We start from the raw sequence: 24137 nt of genomic DNA, 5'->3' as shown, positions 1-24137 counted from the left end.
GACGCTCTTGCCAGGGCCACTGTGGGGCGTTCCCTTTGTTCCCAGACACTTGGGCTTTTCTAAAGGAACCTGGCTGAACTCCAGGAAATCCTGCGCTTCAGGGACTACTGGAAGAAATACTGTTTGCAGATTTTATTTACAATTCTTGGGAGTTACATTTAAATTTAAACTTGAAGCCTAGGGTCACTTTGCAGTGAGGGCTCACTTTCTTCCTCCACTCATTTCTGAGTGACCATTGTGTCATACCAGCACTACTTCTGCACCAGTCCCATCAGGATTATATCCAGCAAGGTAGGAATTCAGTACAACAACATATACAGATCCCTAAATTAAAGAGAGGCAGGGCATTTCTCCTCCCTGCCATTGGAAAGCATGATTGTGCTTGTAGATGCATGCTAACAATCAGCCAGCGAAAAAAGTGGCCAAAGTAACCAAAATATGTCTGAAGTAGTTTATTCAAGTTACTATATTTGTATCAAATTTCATTTCATTGCGTAAGGCTTAGTTCTGGAAACCGTTAAATAACAGTAAGCAAAGAGTGCTTCTTAGCATGCACTGAACAAATTCCAGACATCTCTGAGAAACCTCCAGGTTCTCAGGATTTCTATACTAGGGAATATAACTCCAAATTGGAGTTGCCTCAACTTCTCACACTTACTAAGGACCATAGCCAATTGCAACCATCTTATGATGATTCATCTCCAAAACCTCAATCAATGGTAAGATTTTTAGCTGGACTGTAAAAGAAACAGATTTCTATCCTTCATGCTAAAAATGCTGGAAACACCACAACAGTCAAGAAGCCACATTCTAAATGAGCATGACATTCAGACAAAATACACGTACTCTGACTCATTATATTTGAATGTCTAGGGTGCACAATGACCTCATATGAGATTTTAAAACACTCATGTAGAGGGTCCTTGCTAACAATGCTTTCTGTCCTTTGGCTCCGTCCTCAATTGCCCATCTGACATCCCTTTTGCCTTTTCTGCAAACTCCATTCTGGCCCTTCCCCCTCAAATATTCCCCCTCTGCACTACATTGAGGAACCTGGTTGCTTAGAAGTTCAGAAGTTAATGATTGATTGGAGCAGCAACAACTCCCCAGCAGCACTCAGAAATCTGGGTCCCTGAGCCTTCTCTCGATAGAGCGGGTCCTGCCAAAGGAGGGTGGGGGTGGAGACAGACTCCAATTCCATCCTCCCTATTTGCTTCACCTCCTCATGACTATCAGTTAAATAGCTACCATTTACACCAGGAGTAGTCAAACTGCGGCCCTCCATGTGTCCATGGACTACAATTCCCATGAGCCCCTGCCAGCACTGTAGTCCATGGACATCTGGGGGGCCGCAGTTTGACTACCCCTGACACAGTGCTGACAGCATTCAGAGTGCCTCACACACATTATCACAGTAATCCTTGCAACAGTTCTGTAATTTGGACATTCATTACAGATTTGGGACTGAAGTCTACACTGCCCTAGTTGGTTTAACAGTTACCCCCTTCTAAATCAATTGAAACCAGTAAGGTTAGAAGGGGAAACTCTGTTTAGGATTGTACAGTTAATTAATAGCTAAGATCACATTTGAATCACATCTTGGTCCATAGTCTTTCCTAAACTGAGAACCTCAGATTCTCAACATACCTCACACTTTTCACAAAAGAACTTGGAATGCTGGTTCCTTCAAATAAAGGCCTGTCCTCTCCCTATTGTACTTTCCCAGGCATATCAGACCACAGCTAGGTTAACAAAAAGAATAACAAGGCAACACCTAAGAGCATCAGGGGACGGCAATGGGTAGAACATGAAGACGCAATGAAGAAGTCTAGCCTGAGAAGAAGGTTATGGGGAGATAAGCCTTCCTTAGGATATTGATGCTGCATAGGGAAGTCTTGCCTCAGAAACACATATATAGGGGCACTACCTCAGATATTATACACTTGCATTTCCAAAAGGGTTTCTGATAAAGGTTTTTGCATGAGTTAAGAGCTTCTTCTGGAACGATAACTAATTAAAGTGCAGAAAGCAGTGGATACAAATGGGAATTTTCAAAACAGTAGGAAGTAAACAGTGGAGTCTGCCAAACATAGGTACTGCGACCATCGCTATTCATGGATAATCTGGAGAAGAGCGAACATGGCAAGGCAGCCAAGTGTACAAACAGAACCAGAATATTCAAGATGCTAAAATTTGAAGGGCTCTAAAAAGGGTCTTAAAATGTGATGAATGGTAACAAAATGGCAGCTGTAGGTCACTAAATAAAATGAATCACTCTATGCTAAATGTAAAGGGTCACACACACCAGATTACATGCACACTGTTGGGATCTGACACATCCACATTTTGGGGTTGTAGTGAATAATTTGTTAAATATGTAAGCCCAGTGTACAGCATCTGTGAATATGGCAAATTTCATATTATGAGTTATTAGGAACACCACGGAAAATAAAATGGTAAATTTTACAATGCCATTATCTATATTACATACATGTTTAGAATATCATACACAGTCCTTGCTGGCCCCACCTCATAAAGTCAGAAAATACATTAAAATTATTAAGGAGTACCTTCTCTACAAGGAGCAGCTAACCTGAGATTTTTGTTTTAGATTGGATTGTGGGAAGGAGGAGCAGTTTGATAGTGGCAATACATTTTAAATTTCAAAAGGAAAAAGGATTAAAAGTTTTACAAAATTTAAATGATGTGGATAAATAGAATTTTTTTCTCATAAACCAGATAAAACTTGAGATCACTGAGTGAAATAGCAAATTCAAAATAGAAAAGGTGCTTTATGCAAATTAGAAATAATTTACAGAATATATTTCCTGAGGATCTGGTGCAGCTATCTCAGAAGTTTAAAACTGATAGATAAATGTTATACAAATAGAAGTGAACAGTGCAATCCTAAACAGAGTTATACCCATCATCTAGATTGATATAAATCAATGGGATTAGATGAATATAACTATTTAGGAGTGAATTGTATATCTTTCATATATCTCATATGGGTGGGTGGCTGTCCAATCCACAAATTGGGGGAGGACACCTTGTTGTAGAATATGTGTTTCAGAAATGTCAGGATATAAATGTATCATTTTATCATACGTAGTAGACTTATTAAAAAGCAAGGAAATATTGGATTATTATTCATAATGAAATACAAAAGAGATAGAAAATTAAATTTCTATTAGATCCAAAATGTATTTGAATATCATACCAAATAACATTCAAATATATAGCTAAGTTGTTAAATATATGGTAAGCACTACAGGGAATCTATATACATCACACTGGAAGAAGGAAATTCTGATGTACAACAGACTAACATCAGACTTCAGAAGAAAATGGAGTCCTATCTTAGACTATATAGATCAGTAAAATGAGATAAAAATAAACAACTATTATAAAATATGAATTGAAATATTATGGGTTTTCCCCCTCTCTGCTCTTTCTAAAAACTGTCTAAAACTGTCTAAAAACTTAGATGTGATGCTTTCTTTTTTTCACCTGTTTGATATTATAAAATAGTAGTTTAATGTATTTGAGAAAAAATAGTTCTGTAATATAATCTTTTTAAATACAGTTTCTAATGTAAAAAACAATACATGTTCCAGATCTAGAATATGAGTGTCATGGATAATTTGCAGGTTTGCAGAACAACACTTTATACATATATAGAAGCCTTTGGTTAATCTCCCAGGAAACTACCAGAAAAATTTATCACAAAATAGCCTTAAAAACCTCCCACAGGGATCAGCTGTGGCAGAACAAGAGGGGAGAAAACAGGAATCAGTAGAGGGATGAGATTGCCCCTTCTTCGAGAGTCTTCTTCTGCCCCCCTCCTTTTAATGACACTTATGACAGCTAGATAGAACACTAGATATTAAAACAGAATTGGAATGGGGCTTTTGTCTTCATAACCCGCTTGCAAACTTTGCTTGATGGTCATTCTAGGAGGCATGGACATTCTGTCTGTTCTGGAAATGTTCTTTTTGGATTCCAGTTTGACCTTTAGCAACTGATGAGCTCCAGTTCAAAAAGTCTGAAGCCCAGAAGAGGCTCTAGAAGCCAAAGAACTCTCTCTAACAATTACTCATGCCTATTCAACTGTGACCGGCTAAAACACTACTCTTAAAAGTATGTTTATGTCTGGCCCTTAAAAGATTGTGTAAGAAGGAATAATAGTAGGAAGGGTTTGAAATTAGGTAATGGAGTTTACTGCTAACAGAACTAAGTCAGTGTAGCAAAAAAATTAACACTTGGACTGGCGTTACAAAAAGAATTACATATGTTAAGGAAACATATTCCATATACTTCTACTATTAGGCAGGATGGCTAAACTAGGCAATACAATGGCAGCCACATTTTCTCAACTTACTCCTGTTTTCATAATTTGAATGTTTTATTTCTGTTTTAGATACTCTGTCAAGAGATTTTTTTTTATAAAGTAGAAGTTGGTCCTAAAATATGAAATATGTATTCATGACAATTACCAGTTAATTTGTTAATATATACGTCATTATTTTTGTTGAACAACCATTAATTGTACCTTTATATTTTCCAAGAACCATTTTCTTTTGAAAAAGCTATAAGGCGAAACGCGTCGGAACTTGTGTGAAATTATAAAGAATAAAGAATTACTGAAGATAGAAGACTTAAAGTCCATTTTGGATATTTTATTGCCATATTGGTTCCCCAGTACATCTATATTTCTATATATGAGTATAAAGCAGGAGTGGGTGAGGTCTTAGATTAATATGACCGAGAGCATAGATGTGGGAGAGATAAACCTTCCCCACTCCTCCCTTTGGAGAGTTTCCACAGAAGGGTTGCCATCTACAGACTAGGGAATTCCTGGAGGTTTGGGGGTGTAGCCTGAGGAGGACAGAGCTTGGAGAGGGGACCCTCTGTAGTGTATAATGCCAAAGTACCCATTTTCTCTACTGAAGCTGATATCTGTGATCTCAAGGCCTAACCACCTCATCTCTCACTTACTAGGTAAGATACCAGGAGGCTGCAGATCCTTTACCATTCACACCCCGTGTTAGTCAGATTCCCAGTCTTAGATTGAAGATTAACAGGCTGTAATCCACAACATGTGCCCTAAGGCTACTCAGTCTACAGTGAAAAGGCAAGGTTACCCTACACTGTTTAAACCCAGATGTTAGCTCTACCTCAGTAGCCTCTTCTGGCGGAAAACGTCATGGCTGGCAACACAATTCCTGACTTCCTGCTTGCAGGAACTTACCTGGGAAAGGGTTGGGTTGCACAAGCCCCAGAAAAGAATGCATCATAGCAAACAAGCCCTGCAGGCCACCACTGGGGTCAGTGGGTTGTGGAAGGTAATCAGGCTGAGTGAGGTTTGTAAGAGACATCTTAAGAGGGCACAATCGCAGGTCCCAGCAAGTTCAAATCCTCAGGAGGTTCTCTGTAGAAATCACTTCCTCTCACAACTTGGGAGTGCAGCTGGCCTCTGTAGTGGTTTCTGTTCTCCCTCCACACAAAGTATCCTGATGCTTTCCCCCCAGCAGCCCAAGGAGCTGGGATGTGTGCCTGCAACAAAACAAGAAATGTTAGCAAGTTGCTGGTTAGAGCTACAGCCCAGAAACCAACTAGGAAAAGTCAAAATGGAAACATTCCCAGCACTGCTTGCTTCCTTGTTAGAGTAGTGCTGGGGTGGAGAATGCTGTGGTTACTATGGATGCTCTCCAATCAGAACAGGTGGCAGACACCTTCCTCTCTTCAAGCCTCAATCCCCAGCAACATCCAACAGCCCAGGGGCAAGAACAGAAGGGAAATCAACAGGGCTCAACAGGGTGTGAAGTAGTTGCAAAAGCAGGGGAAATGTGAACATGGGATATGATGGTCATCAGACCACTGAGTTGCATCCATACCAGTGGATTTATTTTGGTGTCACAACACAACAAAGTTGGTTCTTGCCATCCTGTGTATTCCCCAAGATTTGGTCCTTGGGTCTACAGACTTTTCCTTCATTGGTAAAGTAAGTTCCCGAGTCCCTGAACCTTTCCTAAGATGGGAGGCAGTAAGATGTGTGTGTTTATTATTTCCTTGAGAACTTTGTGCCCACTATCTTTTCCCTCTTAATAAAACAGTAAGGGGTGTTGGGGTGGGCTCAGTCCGTGATGGGGAGGGGCAACAATTGGTCCCATGGCCCTGGACTGACAAGCGGAGGGGCCAATCGGAAGGCGCAAAGTGCCTTCCGATTGGCCCCTTACCAGGACAGACCAAAATTCCATCCAAACAGGGGCAATCTGGAGAAATGGCTGCCAGTCTGCTCCTGACCACCGCAGGGAGAGGAGGTCAGTAGGGCTGCCAAGGGGGGTGAGAACAGAGGCTAACCCAAGGCTGTCCTAACTGTCATGTCCAACTGTAAATTGCCTCAGAACCCTGACAGAGCTTGCAGGAGGCTGCAGAGTGCTCCCCCTCCCCCCCTTCAGGCCTGCTGCGAAGGAGCCTCTGACAGGCTCTGAATGAGGGTAGGGAGGCATTTCCAAGAGCAACGCAGGGGAGCCTGAGGGCCTTCTTTTTTTGGGGGGGGGGACTTTCCCCTTCTGCCAAACAGTTGGCTGACAGGGAGGCCACAGAAAAGCCCCTTCCCACTCAAAATACTCCTCTGGCCGGGGGTTAGACACAGCCACGCCATGTGTCTTTCTTCTTTGCAACTCTCTGCAGATTTGAGGCCACTGCACAGTGTTATTCTGCAGATGAAACTGTTTTTTTTGTCTCCTGTTTCATCTGCACAACAACCTTGTGCAGTAGGCCTCAAGTCTTTCAATTTCAACAACAACAACCTGTGTGGGAGGCCTTAAATGTTTCTTCTCTACCACAACCCTCTCCAAAGTAGCCCTTTCTGCCTGGGGAGCAGATCTTTATACTCTGCATGTGAGCTGTAATTCCAGGAGCTCTCCAGGCTCCACCTGGAGGTTAGCTACCCCTGGGTTGGAAATATTCCTGGTGGTTTGGAGGTGCGACTTCAAAATCATACAACGCCTCAGAGTCCAGCCTTCAAAGGAGCCATTTTTACCTGCAGTTGGGAGGGAGTTGTGCAAGTGTGTCCCTCCTGGGCTATGTCCAGCCCTTACCAGCAACTGTTTGTATTCTGGGGCGCAGACAGGCAGACCAGCATCAGTCCTATCAGTCTGGAAAGTTCAGGAAGATCTAAATAAATACTTACAGCCTGAAACTGTAAATAGTGAGAGGGAGAGGAAGGGAAGATGATTGGAAAATGCTTTGAGACACCTGAGGCCTGCTGGGTCACTGCGGCCCATTCCCAGTTCTCTCAGACCTCTCATAGCCTCACATACCTCACAGGTTGACTATTGTGGGGAGACGAATGGAAAAGGTGTTTGTAAACTGCTTTGAGACTCCTTTGGGTAGTAAACAACAGGGTACAAAAATTTGTTCTCCTAAGGAGCAACCATAAAAGAAGCATGTGGGCACATAACATTTTATCAACAGTGATAAAAATGGAGAAGAATTAACAGGGTGGACACTTGTGTACTGTGCCTACCCCATGTGTATTAGGGCAGGGGGCCATTTCGGTGTCTGTGGCCTAATTCCCACAAGAAGGGAAATGACGCAGAACTGGGGGGAATTGGTTGCCATGTAATCTTCCCCTAAGAAGAGTCTCCAGTCTGATTTTCCCTTCACATATCTGAAGACATGGCTCTGGAAAGCTCATCTGTAACCACTATGCCACAATTCCCAAATGTCAGTCTTCTCCCACACTCAATGAACATTCCAAACCACAGGTTCTTGACACCCATATCTCCACACCCATGCCCTCATTTGCCACTACGCCACCATAACCTCCCACACAACACGCACATTCAACTCCATGCCCTTACAGACTGGACAACTCCTCCTCTTCCTCTTCCCACTGCCAAGCTCTAGCGCCCGTTGCATTCTTGGTTACAACGGGCTTTGCCCCTAGTGTGTGTGTGTGTTTGTGTGTGTGTGTGTGTATCCATATATATATATATATATGGATTAGGACAAGCAAACATTCAACAGGAGGACATGATGACGAATGCTTTTACCAACATATATGTACATGGCAATGTTTAACTTGCTTGACTTTCTGCCTCTAGGGATAAGAAGACTTGTTTCAAAAACAAATTGCAGCAATACTGTACAGATTTTAGAGATGATTGGGGCATGAACCTCAGCGAGGCTAGAGAGCAACTAAAAGAATAGAGGGAAAGGCAGAAACAACCCCTCTCCCCAAACTCAGTACCTAAAGCTCCCCCAGCCAGGATTAATATCCAAAGGGGGATAGTGGGAACTGCTTCACTATCCAGAATTAGGGGATGTTGCCAAGCCAGGGTGAAATAAGGAGGCAAGAAGAATGATCTCTTCCCCCTCCCTTTCCTCTCTTCTCCTTGACCATTTCAGATTCAGAACTATCTGGTAAAGACTCCCAATAGCCGAACTGCCTACGCAGCGTGCGAGCACAATCCTATCCCAGCTACATCGAACTTCAGCCCAAACTAGGCGACCCGGGGGGGTGGGGGGTGGCGGGAGCTGGCAAAGTAAGCGCCGTCAATGAAGCCATGCAGGCGCGGCGCCCCGAAAATCTTGCGCGTGTCCCGCGCCAGCGCTTAGAAGCGCCACGAGAGGTGGACCTCCCATCCCCCGCGCGCTCCCTCCGACCGCTGGCTTTCGGCCCCTTTCTGGGACCCTCTCGAGTTCAGTTTCCCGCCTTAGGAACACCCAGAAGCCCCGGCAGAGGGGGGCTCGCCTAACCTCTTCCCCTTTCCCTGAGGGGGACTTCGACTCACCTGGCGCCGCTGTTTCGTGGGCACTGGGGGGCGCAGCCTCGGCGAAGGAGGAGCGCTAGCAGCAGTGGGGCCGCTCCGTCGAGCGCGGATTCTCATCGCGGCTCTCCGCACGAAGCCAAGGGGCAGGCCCCGGGAGAATAGCCTTCCCTCTTTCCACTCCCCGCCCGGCCCTGCCTTTACTTCCTCCTTACTCTCTGTTGTTGGTCGTCCTGCTCCCTGACCCTCCGAGCATGAATGGCCGGGCCCGGGGCAAGTGGGGATACACACGCCGAACTCTTGAAGGAGCCTCGGCCAGCCAAAGCGGCTCTTTGTTCCCCGCGCGCGCACCCTCCCACCCTTGGCAAAAGCCCTTCATCCGCCGAGACCTTTGGTGCGCTTTGGTAGAAAGCTTCGTCTGGCCCCGTCTGGAGAAGCCTGCCCTGGAATCATCGCTGAATATTCCGCCCTGCCTTTTGGAGGAAATCGTAAGAGCTCCTGTGGGCACAGACGGAGCTTGCGATCAATGAGGTTGTCTCTGAAAACTAGAACGGAAAGTCAGGAGGGGAAGTAAAAGAAAACAAGAGACTCGCTTTTATTATCATAAATAAAAATAAACAGTGATCTTTTGTTGTGTGTCCTTACATTACAAACATAAGTTCCAAGTTTTCTTAACTAGAATCAGCTACCCTGAGGCAATCTTTTTAGTACTTGGCCTTTTTGTTTTCTTTATAGTATTAATGCTTTGCCACGTGGAAAAAACAATATGACCCCCATAACCCCCCCACCACCACCACCACCAATCCAGGGAAGATCACTGTATGGGATTGTGGGCAAAATGTTACCTGAACATGTTATGTTATGTTATTATTGTTAAGATTGTTGACACAGTTACCAAACTTATCTTGTACTCATCTAATGTTTTCTGTAAGCTGCCCTGAGCCACAAAGGAGGATGGGATGGATAGTTAGCTAGTTAGTTCAGGGTAAAGTGACAGTGAGAGGGTGGCTGTCTATGTCTTTGGTGAGAGAACAGGACTAGGCCCAAGCAGCTAAAATGTACGATTCAGGAGGAAAGACTAGAACACTGAGCTTCCAATAAATGGTTGAGATAAATGCTGCTTGTTCTTCTCTAATAAATGTTTCCTCTAATTGGATTCAGAAAAATCTTACAAAATCTGGAAACTCACTCCTGTGAAACAAAGTCTGTATAAGCTTTCTTATAAATAATCTACTGCTGTAGCTACAGGTTTTCTGTCCTTGTAACTGTTGCTATTGCAAACAAGCAGAGCCAGGCCTTCCTTGTTCCTGGTCAAGTATTTCTGTTCTTTCTCCCTCTGGCCTGTGTGGACCCTGCCAAAATCATAAAAGCTCTCTCTTAGTACTGCAGCTGTTTTATCTCCACTTCTGACTCTAGCCAACGTAAAAGGTATGTTCTGGGTCTGGGTGGGGAAGATGGATGTTATTTTATTCAGGCTGAAGGGCTTCAGACAGAGGCATGGAACAGGAGGCCAGGGAGGAAGTCTCCATAGGCAGGTCCAGGTTAGGTTGAGTGATCAGTCATAGAACAGCAATAATTTATGTACAGTTAGAAGAGTTGGAAGACACGGAGAAGGCTGCCAGATAAGATGGCAGGTTCTGGGAGATCATCACACAGCAGGGTAAGTGGATGAAAAATAATTAACAAGAATCAGAATCACATTACTGAAAATTAAATTAGATTGATTAAATAACCAGTTTTATCAGTTCTCAAATTATGAATATAACAACATATTTGGTCACTGCTTTTTCATCTCACAAATATAACTCACTGAGCCCAGTATTGACCATATCTTTCTTCTGGATAGTACTGGTCCCTTGGTTGTCTCTAAATATAAACACATTATTATAAAATATATAATTATATGGGCTGTATATAATTTTGTTCTAGTTATTACTATGCAAAAATAATCTGTAAAGTCATCCATTGAATAACCAGATTATTAATGCCACATTTTCTAACAGTATGTTCAGGTTATGTAAAAATATATGAATTATATGCTCATAGATATGGAAAGTGCTCTAATTAGTTCTGCATTAATGTTTTAATCGTTACCTTTTCATCATTGTTAATGAAATACAGTGATGTATCAGAACTTGATTTAAATATGTCAATATAGATATATCACCATATGTTAGATGATGGGTCTGTTAACTGATTGTAAAGAAAAGAAAATATTGTTAAAATATATTGGCAGGATAGGTGGAATGCCAGAATGATCAGTATGTGAGGTAAACGGCACTAAAACAACAATGCAGGGTGCTCTTGTGCATATGTATAATTTAATGTGAGATCTAATGTGTGCTACTCCCTAATAAGGGACTTGCAACTGGTCTGTGGAAACCTTATGGACATAAATTCCCAGTATTAATTTGTATGGTTTCAGTTATGTAAATAGTCTTTAATAGACCAGCTTTTGTTGATGTCATTTCATTATAAAAGGTTGCCAGCCTCTGATTTAGATGGATACAAATATTAGGGTATCCATTCACATGTAGAACTCTTTGTCTGCCGTATTGTTATTTAAGTATCTGTAGTTATTTTAAAAGGGCCTCTTGTGGTGCAGAGTGGTAAGGCAGCCATCTGAAAGCTTTGCCCATGAGGCTGGGAGTTCAATCCTGGCAGCCAGCTCAAGGTTGACTCAGCCTTCCATCCTTCCGGGGTTGGTAAAATGAGTACCCAGCTTGCTGGGGGTAAACGGTAATGACTGGGGAAGGCACTAGCAAACCACCCTGTATTGAGTCTGCCATGAAAATGCTAGAGGGCGTCACCTCAAGGGTCAGACATGACTCGGTGCTTGCACAGGGGATACCTTTACCTTTTAGTTATTTAAAAGGGGGGGGAAACACACAATAAGATTTAGATAAGCTTGAAAACATATTATTCATATCTAGGACCAGCATATCATGGCTTGAATCTGGTTTGATTTCTGTTAAGTGTCAGTCAGTCTAGATTGCTGATGTACTGTTGTTATGACTAACAAGCGGTGTTTCTTTCAGGTTAGATTCAGAAATGTATTAAGTCTATATACTCATATAGACTCTTACTCTTTAGCATTGTACAATGCTGCAGAGGATCAGTATTATAGGCCTTGTCCTTAATGTTTTCTTCTTTTTCTCTATTCTTAGCAAAACTTGAGAAATAGAATCTTCATGTGCTTTCTGAACAGAATGTTTACAACATTCCCATATAACAAACTGTGTTAAAATATCCAAGAATCCATTTCAAAAACTAAGCCTATTTGTTTGCAATGGGGTTTTATTATTTTATATGTTGTCACCCACCACGAGCCTTAGGGGAGTGGTGGGCTATAAATTGAATAACAATAACAATAACAATAACAATGGATCTGAAATATGCTCTATGGAGAAATATTGGGAGGGAATGAAGAAATCATGGGATGGAATGATGGAAATTTAGAAAAATGTAACAATTGTTTTTGAGAGAACAATTGTTTTTGTATAGGAAACATTTAAGTATTCACTTCCTTCTACACTCTAATGCAGCCAGTTAGCACATTGAGTACATTGAGCCACGGGCGAGTCCTGACAATATCTTAATGATTTTTTGCTACGAGATCATCTAGGAATGAGGAGTGATTCTGAATCACTTGACGTGGGATATAAGAATGTAACTGTGTATATGCACTGTCAGTTAAGATTATAAACTTTTTCTAAATTCTGGAAGTCTTTTTGTCATTCTAGTCATATAGTGGACCAGGATGCAAACATAATTTCTCTGTAGAAATTAGCAACACAGGGCTCCCTGTATGCATCTCATCCCAACCCATCCATCCAATCTCACTAATAACTGCCTTTGTCTATAAATCCTGGAAGTTATTACCTGACTGTTATGAACCTTTTTGAAGACCTTGATGAAATGATAGATAGGACAGAAATATTTGAAATAAATAGATAAGTCATAAAAGGAAAAAATATTTTATTTCTGTGATTACTGACTAGTGGTGATAGCAGTGCAGCCTGGGCCCCCACTATAGCACATCTCTTCCACCCCTCTTGGACCCTGCCCCAGGCTAATGGAAGCCTTCCAAGCTGTTGGTAAAAGAAAAAAGAGGGAGTTCAGCAGTCAGGCAGGCAGCCAGAAACACTTGCAGATGTTTCAGTTCCTGTGTTATCCATCTGATATGTACAAGCTACTTGGCATTTTCTGGGTTTGGGTTGGTAATCGGATTAATGTTCACAGAGTAGCGAAGAATGATATCTGGATGATGTGACATAACTGGTAGATGATCGCAGAGAATCCTGTTTTGCCAGACCCTTGAAGTGAATTCCTACAGTTCAGTGAGTTTAATATCTTTCCCAGTAGCGATACTAAACTCTCTGGATATATTCATAGCTACTATTCCTCTCTTTTTTCCCATGACAAAATGGAAGAAACATTGCCTCCTTAACACTTTGTTCTGGTGCTTAATATCACTAAATAACAACTGCCAAGATACATAAGCTAATATTAGCATAAACCGATCTACAGAAGCTTGCTTTGTAGAATGAGAGTGATCACTTCAGTGACCAGCCTCTTTCAGTAGATGTAAAATTGACAGCTGTCAAACTGGTAGATGGGAACATTTGTGGAGATGGAGAGCAAGAAAGGACACAGTTGCAAAGAGAGGCTAATTAGACAAACGACAGGGTGGACTGATGTTTTACCAAGTACATTAAAAAAAACCCAAGTATTGGTTTTCATATCTGTAAATCTCAGTCCCAGCCATGTGTGGACAGAATAGCTGACAGCATGCTCAGAGCAATTTGAGGGCTCAGGGACCAAGTACAATAAGGCTTACTGAGAGCTAGTGTTGTGTGGTGATTAGAATGTCTGACTGGGGTTAGAGAGACTCCTGTTCAGATTCCCAATCTGCCATGGAAGCTTGCTGGTTGGGCCTTGGTCCAGTCTCAAACTTTCAGACTACCCTCTGTTACAGGGTTGTTTTGAGGATAAAATGGAGGAGAGAACTATGCCCCTTTGAAATCCCCATTGGGAATAAAGGCAGAGCATTAATTGTAAATAATAAAATTTATCTAAACTTCTGTCTGAGCCTTGACATGAGTATTCTAACACATTTGCTAAAGTGGTATCTGGCTCAAAAGCTTTTCCCACAGTGTATATGTTAATATTTGAGGCAGTGATACCCGACATGATGTCCATAGGCACCATAAAACCCACCACTATGTTGCCTAGCACCCAACTGCTGTTTCCATAAAGAACCTTTACTCTGAAAAACCAGTCCTGGCTGTCTACTATCTCATTTGAACAGGAGGTACTTTAGAATACCTCAGGCACAACCTAGCTTTTCTTGTCAAAGGAGGCGGCTTAGTTTGGAACCTCATAGAATCATAGAGTTGGAAGGGGCCATACAGGCCATCTAGTCCAACCCCCTGCTCAACGCAGGATCAGCCCTAAGCATCCTAAAGCATCCAAGAAAAGTGTGTATCCAACCTTTGCTTGAAGACTGCCACCTCCTAACATTTTGTGATTGGCCCCAGGTCCCGTGGCATTCCTGTTCTTATTGGCTGCACCCTCCACTTCCCCAAAGGCAGCAATTTTGTGTTGACACCCAGTTAATATTCTCAAAATTCCAAAAGTGCTCACAGGCTTAGTAAGATTGGGGGAGGGGGGGAGCCCATCTTTGTTCTGGATGCAGATATTCCACTGAATTTTTTCTAAAATGCCTCCAAAGTGACTGAAGTTACAGATGCAGTCAAGGTGCCAGGTTTTGAGGTAGGTTCCATATAGAAATGCACTGTTAGAAATTCAAAAGAGTGTTTTGAAGCCACTGTCTCTGAGATAACTTTTATCTAATGCTTTGTGGAAATGCAAAGCACAGGAATATGCAGAATAGGCCTATACTGTTCTGTTATGACTGGATCATCAAATGAAGTGCCAGTTCATATATTAAAATATTCTACACACACACACCCTTCCTGTGGAAAATGTTAGTGCACCAGTGAAAGTCATTGATTGAGCAACCTATTTCCTCCCTTAACAACTTCTTTTTGTTGCTGCAATATTTAAACTCAGGGAGAAGCTACTCATGTCTTTGCTTGGTCTGTTAAGATTCTGTGAAAGGAACCAGACTTTCCCTGTTTCCAAAGCAAACTCTCAGGTTTTTTCCCCCTGGCTTATAAGGCAGATAACCTTTCAGTAAAATAAAGGATCTCTGACAGAAACTTCCCTATTAAACTATACCAAGGGTGCTTTGGCTGGGAAATACCTGGAGATTTAGGGAGTTGAGCCTGAGAAAGGCAGGATTTGGGGAGGGGAGGGACTTCAATGGGGTGTAATGCCAGTGTCCACCTTCCTGAGCAGCCATTTTCTCCAGGGGAGCTGATCTCTGTCACCTGAAAATCAGTTGTAAATCCCAGGAGATTTCCAGTCACTACCTGAAGGCCGAAGAAACAAAAATAGAACCAATGGAAGGTATACAAATAAAGAAGTTTTATTCATCTTGCTGGAGGTTGGCAAGCACAAGACAAGCTGCCGCCTGCGAGTCTAAAGGAATTCCTGTTTCTTCTTCCAAAGCAACATTCCTTTGCAACTAGGCTCAGAATTATAGAATCATAGAATCATAAGAGTTGGAAGGGGCCATACAGGCCATCAAGTCCAACCCCCTCCTCAATGCAGGATCAGCCCAAAGCATCCTAAAGCATCCAAGAAAAGTGTGTATCCAACCTTTGCTTGAAGACTGCCAGTGAGGGAGAGTTCACCACCTCCTTAGGCAGCCTATTCCACTGCTGAACTACTCTGACTGTGAAAAATGTTTTCCTGATATCTAGCCTATATTGTTGTACTTGTAGTTTAAACCCATTACTGCGTGTCCTTTCCTCTGCAGCCAATGGGAATAGCATCCTGCCCTCCTCCAAGTGGCAACCTTTCAAATACTTAAAGAGGGCTATCATGTCCCCTCTCAACCTCCTTTTCTCCAGGCTGAACATTCTCAAGTCCCTCAACCTATCTTCATAGGGCTTGGTCCCTTGGCCCCAGATCATCTTCGTCGCTCCCCTCTGTACCCTTTCAATTTTATCTACGTCCTTCTTGAAGTGAGGCCTCCAGAACTGCACACAGTACTCCAGGTGTGGTCTGACCAGCGCCGTATACAATGGGACTATGACATCTTGTGATTTTGATGTGATGCCCCTCTTGATACAGCCCAAAATGGCATTCGCCTTTTTTACCACTGCATCACACTGCCTGCTCATGTTTAGTTTACAATCCACAAGTACCCCAAGGTCTCGTTCACACACAGTGCTACCTAGAAGCGTATCCCCCATCCAGTAAGCATGCTTTTCATTTTTCTGACCCAGATGCAGAACTTTACACTTATCTTTATTAAATTGCATCTTGTTCTCATTTGCCCATTTTTCCATTATGTTCAGATCTCGCTGAACTCTGTCTCTATCTTCTGGAGTATTTGCCAGTCCTCCCAATGATACCAACAGATTTTTTTTGCACAAAAAAATCCCGATATTAGAACTGAAAGATCACTAACACAGTTTGTTCTTTGTCCTAGAAAACTATAGACGATTGAAACTGGCCTATTTTTACTAGAAAGCGCTGATAAGAAAAGACCTTTCCTTGCAATGGAAGAGCAAACAAGAATGCCCATGGTATTAACATTTTAGGAAATACTTAAACATGGATTTGTTTCTTGAAACTATTTGTCAGAAACTAATAGTTTCTTGAAACTATTTGTTTTTATGTTTTTGGAGGACAATAAAGGGCCTCTTGGATGTATGGCCCCCTAGGGTGCGTGCATGCAGTTCTCAATGCCTTTCAAGACTCCCTCATCCCCCAGTTATCCAGTTGGTCTGATGTTCCAACAGAAAGGACTGATCGGGCACCCCACCTTGGTTGAAGGAAGCAATACAGGACAATTGGAAGAGTGAGAAGCAGAGGCCTAAGGGAACAATAGGTACAGGAGACAGGTAGGGGAGAGAACGAATCCTCCAGCACCATCCAATTGTGTTGCAGTTAGTAGGGGATTATCAGTGTGACTTATGCCAATATGGGGCTAATGAGGTGAAGTGTTTGCTGCTTGCCTTGGACAGAATATTCTGCTGTTCTCCTGGTGCAGGTGAATGGTGCCTGCTAACTCCTTTCCTTGAAGTGGGGGATGGGGTGGGACTTTTAAATAGACATTGTTTTCGCACATGACTCTTACTGAAAGTTAGCTGAGGCAATGATTTTGTGGCTGGTTTTGCCTGCTGCAGCAGCCATTTTGTGGCTGCTCCCACCACACTGTGTTAAGACTTCCAAAGGTGCCACAAGGTTCAGAAAGGTGGGGGACACCTAGGGGCTTTCCGCACCAGGATCCTTGTAGCAAATTGTTTGCTGAACGAAAAATCGCCATTTAAAATAGTGCAATTCGTCATTATGCATACCTGACTTTGTAGTGGAATCCAGTTGCGTTTCTATCGTTTCCCACAAGCTTCCGGTCTCAGCAAAAATCGCTAGACAGGAAGCGCTATTGCCAAGCTTGTCCCGCCCCTGGCCGTCAAGCAGCCAATGGGCAGCCGTTAGCATGCTCCCAAACAGCCCCTTTCCCTTTAAGAAAGGTTTTTTTTAAAAAAAAAAAAAAACAAACACACCCATTGCAACGAATATGTGTTGATTCGTTGCAACGTAGAGACCCATCAGCTGGCAGGTGTGTTTGAGCTGTCGTTTCATCGTTGCCACGCTCCCCCCAAGTGAAAAAAAAATCCCCCCCCCCTCACGGGCCCGATTTTCGGCCGAAAACAGTGTAAAAAATAAAGGGAAAATACATCAGCAAACGGGCTTGTCTGTTGTTTGTGCTTAGTGAATAAACAGCTCTGGGGAGGGACTGAAGCCGGGGAAGCCTCTAAACAGGCTTGCTGGTGGGTTGAACTTCGCTCGCTCGAAGAAAAAAAAATGGCGATCGCTTCGCCGGAAGATCAGAGGAGAGAGCCAGGGGGAGGGACTTTGTAGAAACCACAACAATGGTAACGCACAGAACTTTCCCGCTAGTGTTGCAGATTGGTTGCAGGAGTGTAGCGCTTTCCGGAGGGTGAATCCACTTTTTGGGATTTCCCTGAAAGCGCTACAAGGAAGCGCTTTTTGCGGATCGGTTTCAGGTGTGTGGCAGATTGTCAACGACGTTGTGCATAATGGCAAATCAGTAGCGTTTTCAATTGGCAACCATTGTTCAATTTTGAAGGTGTGCGAAAAGCCCCCTAGTTTAGATGCTCACAAACTGCTGGAGGATGAGGCAGGTGTAAGAGAGGTACCTGGAAAAGCTGATTGATAGAGCAAGATATATGGGTATGGTTTAAATAGATCTTATGCCAGACCTGGGATGGGGCGTCATTTTGTGGAAGAGGGAACACCTGTCAGTCAAGAGAGGGCAAAACATGATATTTAATAAACTGATCAACCAAGTATCTGGCTGCCACTCTCTAGTAATTCAGGGGTTATGTGTTGTTATTGTCTGTCACTTGAGAGCCAATCCACATTAAGCCAGCTGTGCTGAGAACGGTGGAATATAAAAGTGAATGATAAGTTAAAAAATAAATTGATGTGGTGGTTAAGACCAGCAGCCCGTAATCTGGAGAACTCGGTTTGATTCCCTGCTCCTCCACATGCAGCCAGCTGGGTGACCTTGGGTCAGTCCTCTCAGAGCTCTCTCAGCCTCACCTACCTCATAGGGAGTGTGTTGTGGGGAGAGGAAGTGTAGGCGATTGTAAGCCAGTCTGATATTCAGGTAATAAGTACAAAAAACAGCTCTCCTCCTGCTAGCTATTAAAAAAAATACATGTAACTGTATTGTTCAAAAGTTACCTGTCAGATAAAATATATTTATATTTTCAAATGTCTTCATTTTGAGGACTTGCACAGGAATACACAAACTGAAGTGTGCAATTCTGTAAAGACTAGGAGTTCTCACTGTTGACAAAAGAGGTGGAGGCAGCAGGCCTGATAAAAGGCTTGGTGTTTGCCATGGGTATATGAGACCAGTGTACGGGAACATAAAGTAAACAAAAATGTGGTCATGTGGCATCAGGAAGTCTGACAGATCTGCTATAGAATAAGCTTTCAAGGGCTAAAGGCCACTTCATCAGAGGCATAAAGCACATTCTCAGTCAGTATATATTTATATATGTGCATACACACGCTCACATGAAAAAATGTGAACAGTTTAAAATGCCACAAACTGCTATAGTTTGAGACATTTCTATACAAAACTCAATAGTATACAGGATAAGCAGAGTGACCACATTCAAGCAAATCTCAGACAGATCTTGCAAATAAATGCTACAGATCCAATTCATGGTGCCACAGCCTGTCTGGTTATGTTAAGCAATTATCTGTAGTGATTAAGAAAGCTTTGTTGAAGCCATGATTAATACAGTTATCAATCAATTCTAACACAGCAGTTTCCCACCGGAGTCTCTATTTCAAGTTCCTTTGTTGGAAAAAAGTCACCTTTTGCTGCCTGAGAATCCATTTCATGCATCTTATGAAGCAAGATCTGGCCCATGAAAGCTTATGCTTCAATGTATCCCCTGGAGCTTAGGGTGGCCACTTGCTCCCTTTTTGTTTTCTGGCAACAGGACTGACACAACTATCTCACTAGTATCTGTAAGAAAGCAAACAGTATTAGCCAGAACTAAAAAGGACCACGTACTTCAATGCAACATCACAAACTTCTCCCATTAGAAGTCATTTACACCAGTTCAGTGGGGAAAGGAGATCTAGGTTTGCAATATAACATGCCCAGTGATGAGGCCTCTTGCTCAGGCTCTGCTAAGAAGTCTACAAGAGTGCTCCCTATAGCAAGAATTGTGCAGTGCCTTTAAATGATTTTGCATTCTCTGGATTTCTCCATTATGTTGGATGTTCAGCTCAAAACAAATCCTGCCCCCCGCCCCCCAAAAAGAAAAGAGTTGATTAACCCCTAAAGGGGTCACAACCACCAGGTTGAAAACCACTGGTTTAGGGCATAGTGGTATTTATTGTATGGCACGTGTAGTATAGTCTGAAGATTGCCTGGCAGCCAGGTAAGAGATATTCAGAGGTGGTTTTCTGACTCTGCATCATGACCCCCAGTGTTCCTTGGAGGAACTACCACCAAAATTATTGGAAGTTTCCCATCCAAATATTTGCCAGGGCCAGCACTGTCTAGCTTCTGAGATTTGACAGGATCTGGTTTGCCTGGCTATAGTGGTAAAGACTCAAGTCTGCAGTTACAGAATTCAAATAGATCACAGGGTAAATAGGGTGAGCTGGCACTGGGCAATAAGTCTGCTTACTGGGATATGTGTGCCTCATTCAGTTCTGGAGAGACACCTAACTGCTGCCTTTTATAATTACAAAGAGGGAGAATGTCAGTTCTGGACTCAAAGTCTGTAATTGGTGCAACAGGAAACCACCTATATAGCTTGTTAATAAACCTGCCTTGCATCCACTGGCTTTGCCTCTTCTTAATTCTGCTTCAGGAAAATTACTTTTGTGTCTCCTTCCACACCTAGCACCAGTAGTTGGTATGGTTGCAAAGCCGCTGGAATCAATAGACCGCAAGGGGCTATCTACCAGAAAATGGAAACACTGCAAAGGACTGAACCCTCTGCCAGCATGGCGTAGTGGTTAAGAGTGGTGGCTTGTAACCTGGCAAGTCAGGTTTGATTCCCCATGCCTCCACATGCAGTCAACTGAGTGATTTTGGGCTTGTCAGTGCTGTCCGAGCTCTCTCAGCCCCACCTACCTCACAGAGTGTCCGTTATGGGGAGGGAAAGGGAAGGCAATTGTAAGCCACTTTGAGACTCCTTTGGGCAGTGAAAAGCAGGGTATAAAAACCAAATCTTCTTCATACAATTGTGAATACACACAAGGATACAAGACCATGCAGCAGAGCAGAGTTCTGTTGTTGTCCCAGTCTACGGGGACTAGCAGGCATGGTTGAATAGCAGAAGCTTTGTAAAATTTGAGCCAGCTGCCATTGGCCTGTTGCTTTCAGATGGGCAACAATGCTAAATCCGAACACCCGTACAATCACCACTAGCATTGGATTTGGGGAAAGAGGAATGCTGGGAAGAGACTGGCTTCAGGTAAAGTCAATAGTGCTGCTAGAACAGTTCTTACACCTACTCATCAGGATTAATGTCCATGGGAGGGTGCTTGGCTAGAGATTGGCAGTTTCTTCAGGTTGTATCCAAGGTCTACAAATCCTGGATCCAAACCTCACCATCATAATCATTAAATTAACATCTCTGGAATGTTCAAGAGATAAGTTATCTTAGTAGTCATTTCAGGCAAGGCAGTAGAGTATGTATGGTAGTGTGTCTATTTTGCAGAGAAATGGAAGCGTTGCTTCCTTCGGCCCTCAGGCTTGCAGTTTTCAAATGCTTACTCATCTACGCAGTATGGTTTACTTGCTTTCATTATGGGTGTGGTGAGCACAGGAACACCGCTATAGAGATTAGCTGCTGAACATCAGCAGGAAGCAAGAAATTTGTGGGCAGCAATTGGAGGAGGGCAGCTTTCCTGGCTTGAGATCTGCAGGCCCATTTCCTCCTTGGCTGCATAGGGCTGCCTGTATTGCTGTGTGTTTGTTCTCTCATAAAGCCAAATAATATTTACAATTCAAACAAGTTGCTTTGTTGCAAGGTCAAAATGACTGAGCAATAGCTCTGAATTGCCCGTAGTTCAGCCAAGTTTCTGGATGGGGCTTGTGCTTCTGCCTTGAGGCCGAAATAGTTTTGCCCTTCCTGGAATCAGTGTCAGAAAGAACTAACCCACTTTTACCCCAATGGCATAGTACAGCATCCAAGGACCCATCTGTATGCAAAACACAAAGTGCCAGAGGCAGTAATGTTTTGAGAACAGTAGCTGAACCTGGACTTTTTATGGTCTGAAGTAACAAAATGGGACTTACTTTTGAGGAGCCTTGTTTAGATGAGGAGCTGTTCACCAAGAAGTTTTATGATAATTTCTGACATTAACACAATATATTTTAAGGAATGCTGATGATACACAGTAGTAAGTTACATAAAGCAGACTGGAAAATTAAAACAAGGTACATAAAAACTAAAGCTGAAAATCTCTTCTTGTAGACATGTCCATAGCCTTGAGCTATTGCTCAAATTTAAATCACATCTTCACCATCCCCTTCCCCATGTACTTGCATTATGGTTACAGGGATCCTTTAATGGAGAAAGAAATGAATTTCACAATGTAGCTGTGTTCAATATAAGTTACACAAGCATGGTCAAGTATGCCTTCCACTAGATCATGCTGCGAAGAGGTAACAGAACTTCAACCTCAGCAGCAGCAGCAGTCTTCAGCCCCTTGTGATGCTGAGGGAGATTCTTGGCTTATCCATTTGACAATTATAAGTAGCCCAGGAGCTTCTGCGACATGATATTGTAGGATAATATTTCAATTTTGCATGAGAACAAACATTCAATGAACACATGTAATAACAGGGAATGCATTTCTGCAAGAAGCTTGTGACATCCTTATTGGGTCTGACTATTATTATTATTATTATTATTATTATCATTATTATTATTATTATTTAGATTTATTTCCCGCCACTCCCCGTAGGCTCGTGGCGGGTCACAATAGTCCTATCCCCATTAAAATACTTTAAAAGACTTTAAAAACAATCACAACATGGCGGTATTAGCACATGAGACTTTAAGGGGTTCTACCTTTTTAATTTCCTTAGTGCAAACTTAGTGCAAACTACAGTGTTTACATGTGCTTGATACTCCCTGTAGAAAACTGCCCTGAAAGCGGTCTCATTCTCTTTAGGCTGAACCTAGCACATTGCCCATTCTTCTGCTGGCAGTCATTTTACAACATCTGGCTTAGAGGCAAGTAATAATGTATTGAAGATGGTAACTACTTACAGCTACTGAGCAAATGAAAAGACAGGTCTTTTGTCCAGCTTCCTTGATACACATGCATGGCTATAGAATAAGCCAAAGTTTTTAACTTCTGTAGCGAAGCAGCACTGCTGTCCCCGTAATCCTGTCAATTCCCATAAAATTCATGGCAGTTATCTTGACCCATATACAACCTCTAATTTCCCTTAGCATCTTTTTGCAATAACGTCTGCTAGCAAAATAAACCTTATGGATTTGTTACTATTGATACAGTTGAGGAATTTGTCATGTGTCACAGAAGCTGATGATAGTTTCAAATGCCAAGGTCAGCAGCCATTTCCATCTCCATCTCCATCATTTCCAATCACCCTACTACCTTCACTGCCACCTAACTATATTTTGATTCATTAAAAACTACAGATTGCAAAGCAGGAAGGTTAAATTCAGCAGCTGGAGATATCAAGCTGATTGCTTTTGCTTGTAAGTCTGCAGTGCATGTAGGGTTCCATGTTGATTGAAAAGAAAAATCTGAAAACAAACAGCTCAGACGTTGGGCTCAAGACCACAAAGAAAGCAAACAGTTAACAAAGGCTCAATAGATCTTAATCCCCATCCCCTTTTACTACCATTGCACGGGGCTTCTAGTAACCGCTAGTGGCCAGGGAACGTTAAGAACTCCACAAATTTTTTCTGCTCCTAGCAATCTGGAAACGAGCTTGCTCCCACAAGCAAAAAATCTAGATCTCCATCTTTGTCAGAGCTTTCCTATGCCAATGGGCTAGGGCATTTGACAAAGGCAGTCATTGCTTACTCTTCTATTTCCCCTTCCTCCTTACAGAACACTCACAGGACCCAGCCTCACCTGCTGCAGGACAGGCCCAATGGTGCAGTCAGACTCTTCCCAGACCTATGTTTGTGTTTGCAGGAACTGGGTCAAGAGCCAAAGCTGTAGGAGGCCAGGAAGTTGGCCAATGCCAGAACAAAAGCACTGATGCTTATTTTTCTCCCCCAGTGTTCCATACCCCAAGTACAAATGATTATTCCAATAGGAAAACAGCTGGGTCTTTCCTTGGGTGGGTCACTCAAAGAATAAAGCAACAACACGTTGGGCTGGATTACTGTATTGAGCCAGTGCTACTAACATGAAATTTCTGCCTGGCATGTCCAGTGACTGGGCAGTCATCAGCAAAAAGGCTTAGTGAGAGCCATGGGTATGTGCACTGTGGCTGCTGGCAGGCTGAAGGGGCTACTTCAGGACAGCTCCTCCTGACACCATCTTGTTTTCTTACTCACATTGTATTGTAATATGTACATAAATAAGCAACAACCAGTGTAATAGAAGAAAGGTCTGTGTAAACCATGAGTCTGGTGAAATGCAGAGATGGTTGTAGAGGTGCATATACACTTGCATATAGATCTCATACTTGTGCATTATCTTCTTGGCAGCTTTCTTTCATCT

The 24137-nt window shown here is 42.7% G+C and overlaps 1 protein-coding gene across 5 annotated transcripts in view; it reads right to left on the bottom strand.

The window, feature by feature from the left end:
* The window catches only part of LOC143843437 (prominin-1-A-like), a 37149-nt gene extending 28016 nt beyond the window's left edge, over positions 1 to 9133 (bottom strand). The window contains exons 1-3 of one of the 5 annotated variants that reach the window (XM_077349469.1): positions 8805 to 9133; positions 7049 to 7207; positions 5252 to 5556 (exon numbers count right to left, since the gene is read on the bottom strand). In XM_077349469.1, coding sequence (XP_077205584.1) covers positions 5252 to 5378 — 127 coding nt within the window. In that variant the 5' untranslated portion in view covers positions 5379 to 5556; positions 7049 to 7207; positions 8805 to 9133. The remainder of the gene's footprint in view (positions 1 to 5251; positions 5557 to 7048; positions 7208 to 8804) is intronic. The other 4 variants (XM_077349470.1, XM_077349471.1, XM_077349468.1 and 1 more) reach the window with 4 other exon arrangements.
* Between the last annotated feature and the right edge of the window lie 15004 nt (positions 9134 to 24137).

This window comes from Paroedura picta, chromosome 8, assembly GCF_049243985.1.
Source record: "Paroedura picta isolate Pp20150507F chromosome 8, Ppicta_v3.0, whole genome shotgun sequence".
Classification (NCBI taxonomy): domain Eukaryota; kingdom Metazoa; phylum Chordata; class Lepidosauria; order Squamata; family Gekkonidae; genus Paroedura; species Paroedura picta.
Note: the sequence above shows the minus strand (reverse complement) of the source record. Positions and strands in the feature narration are given on the sequence as shown.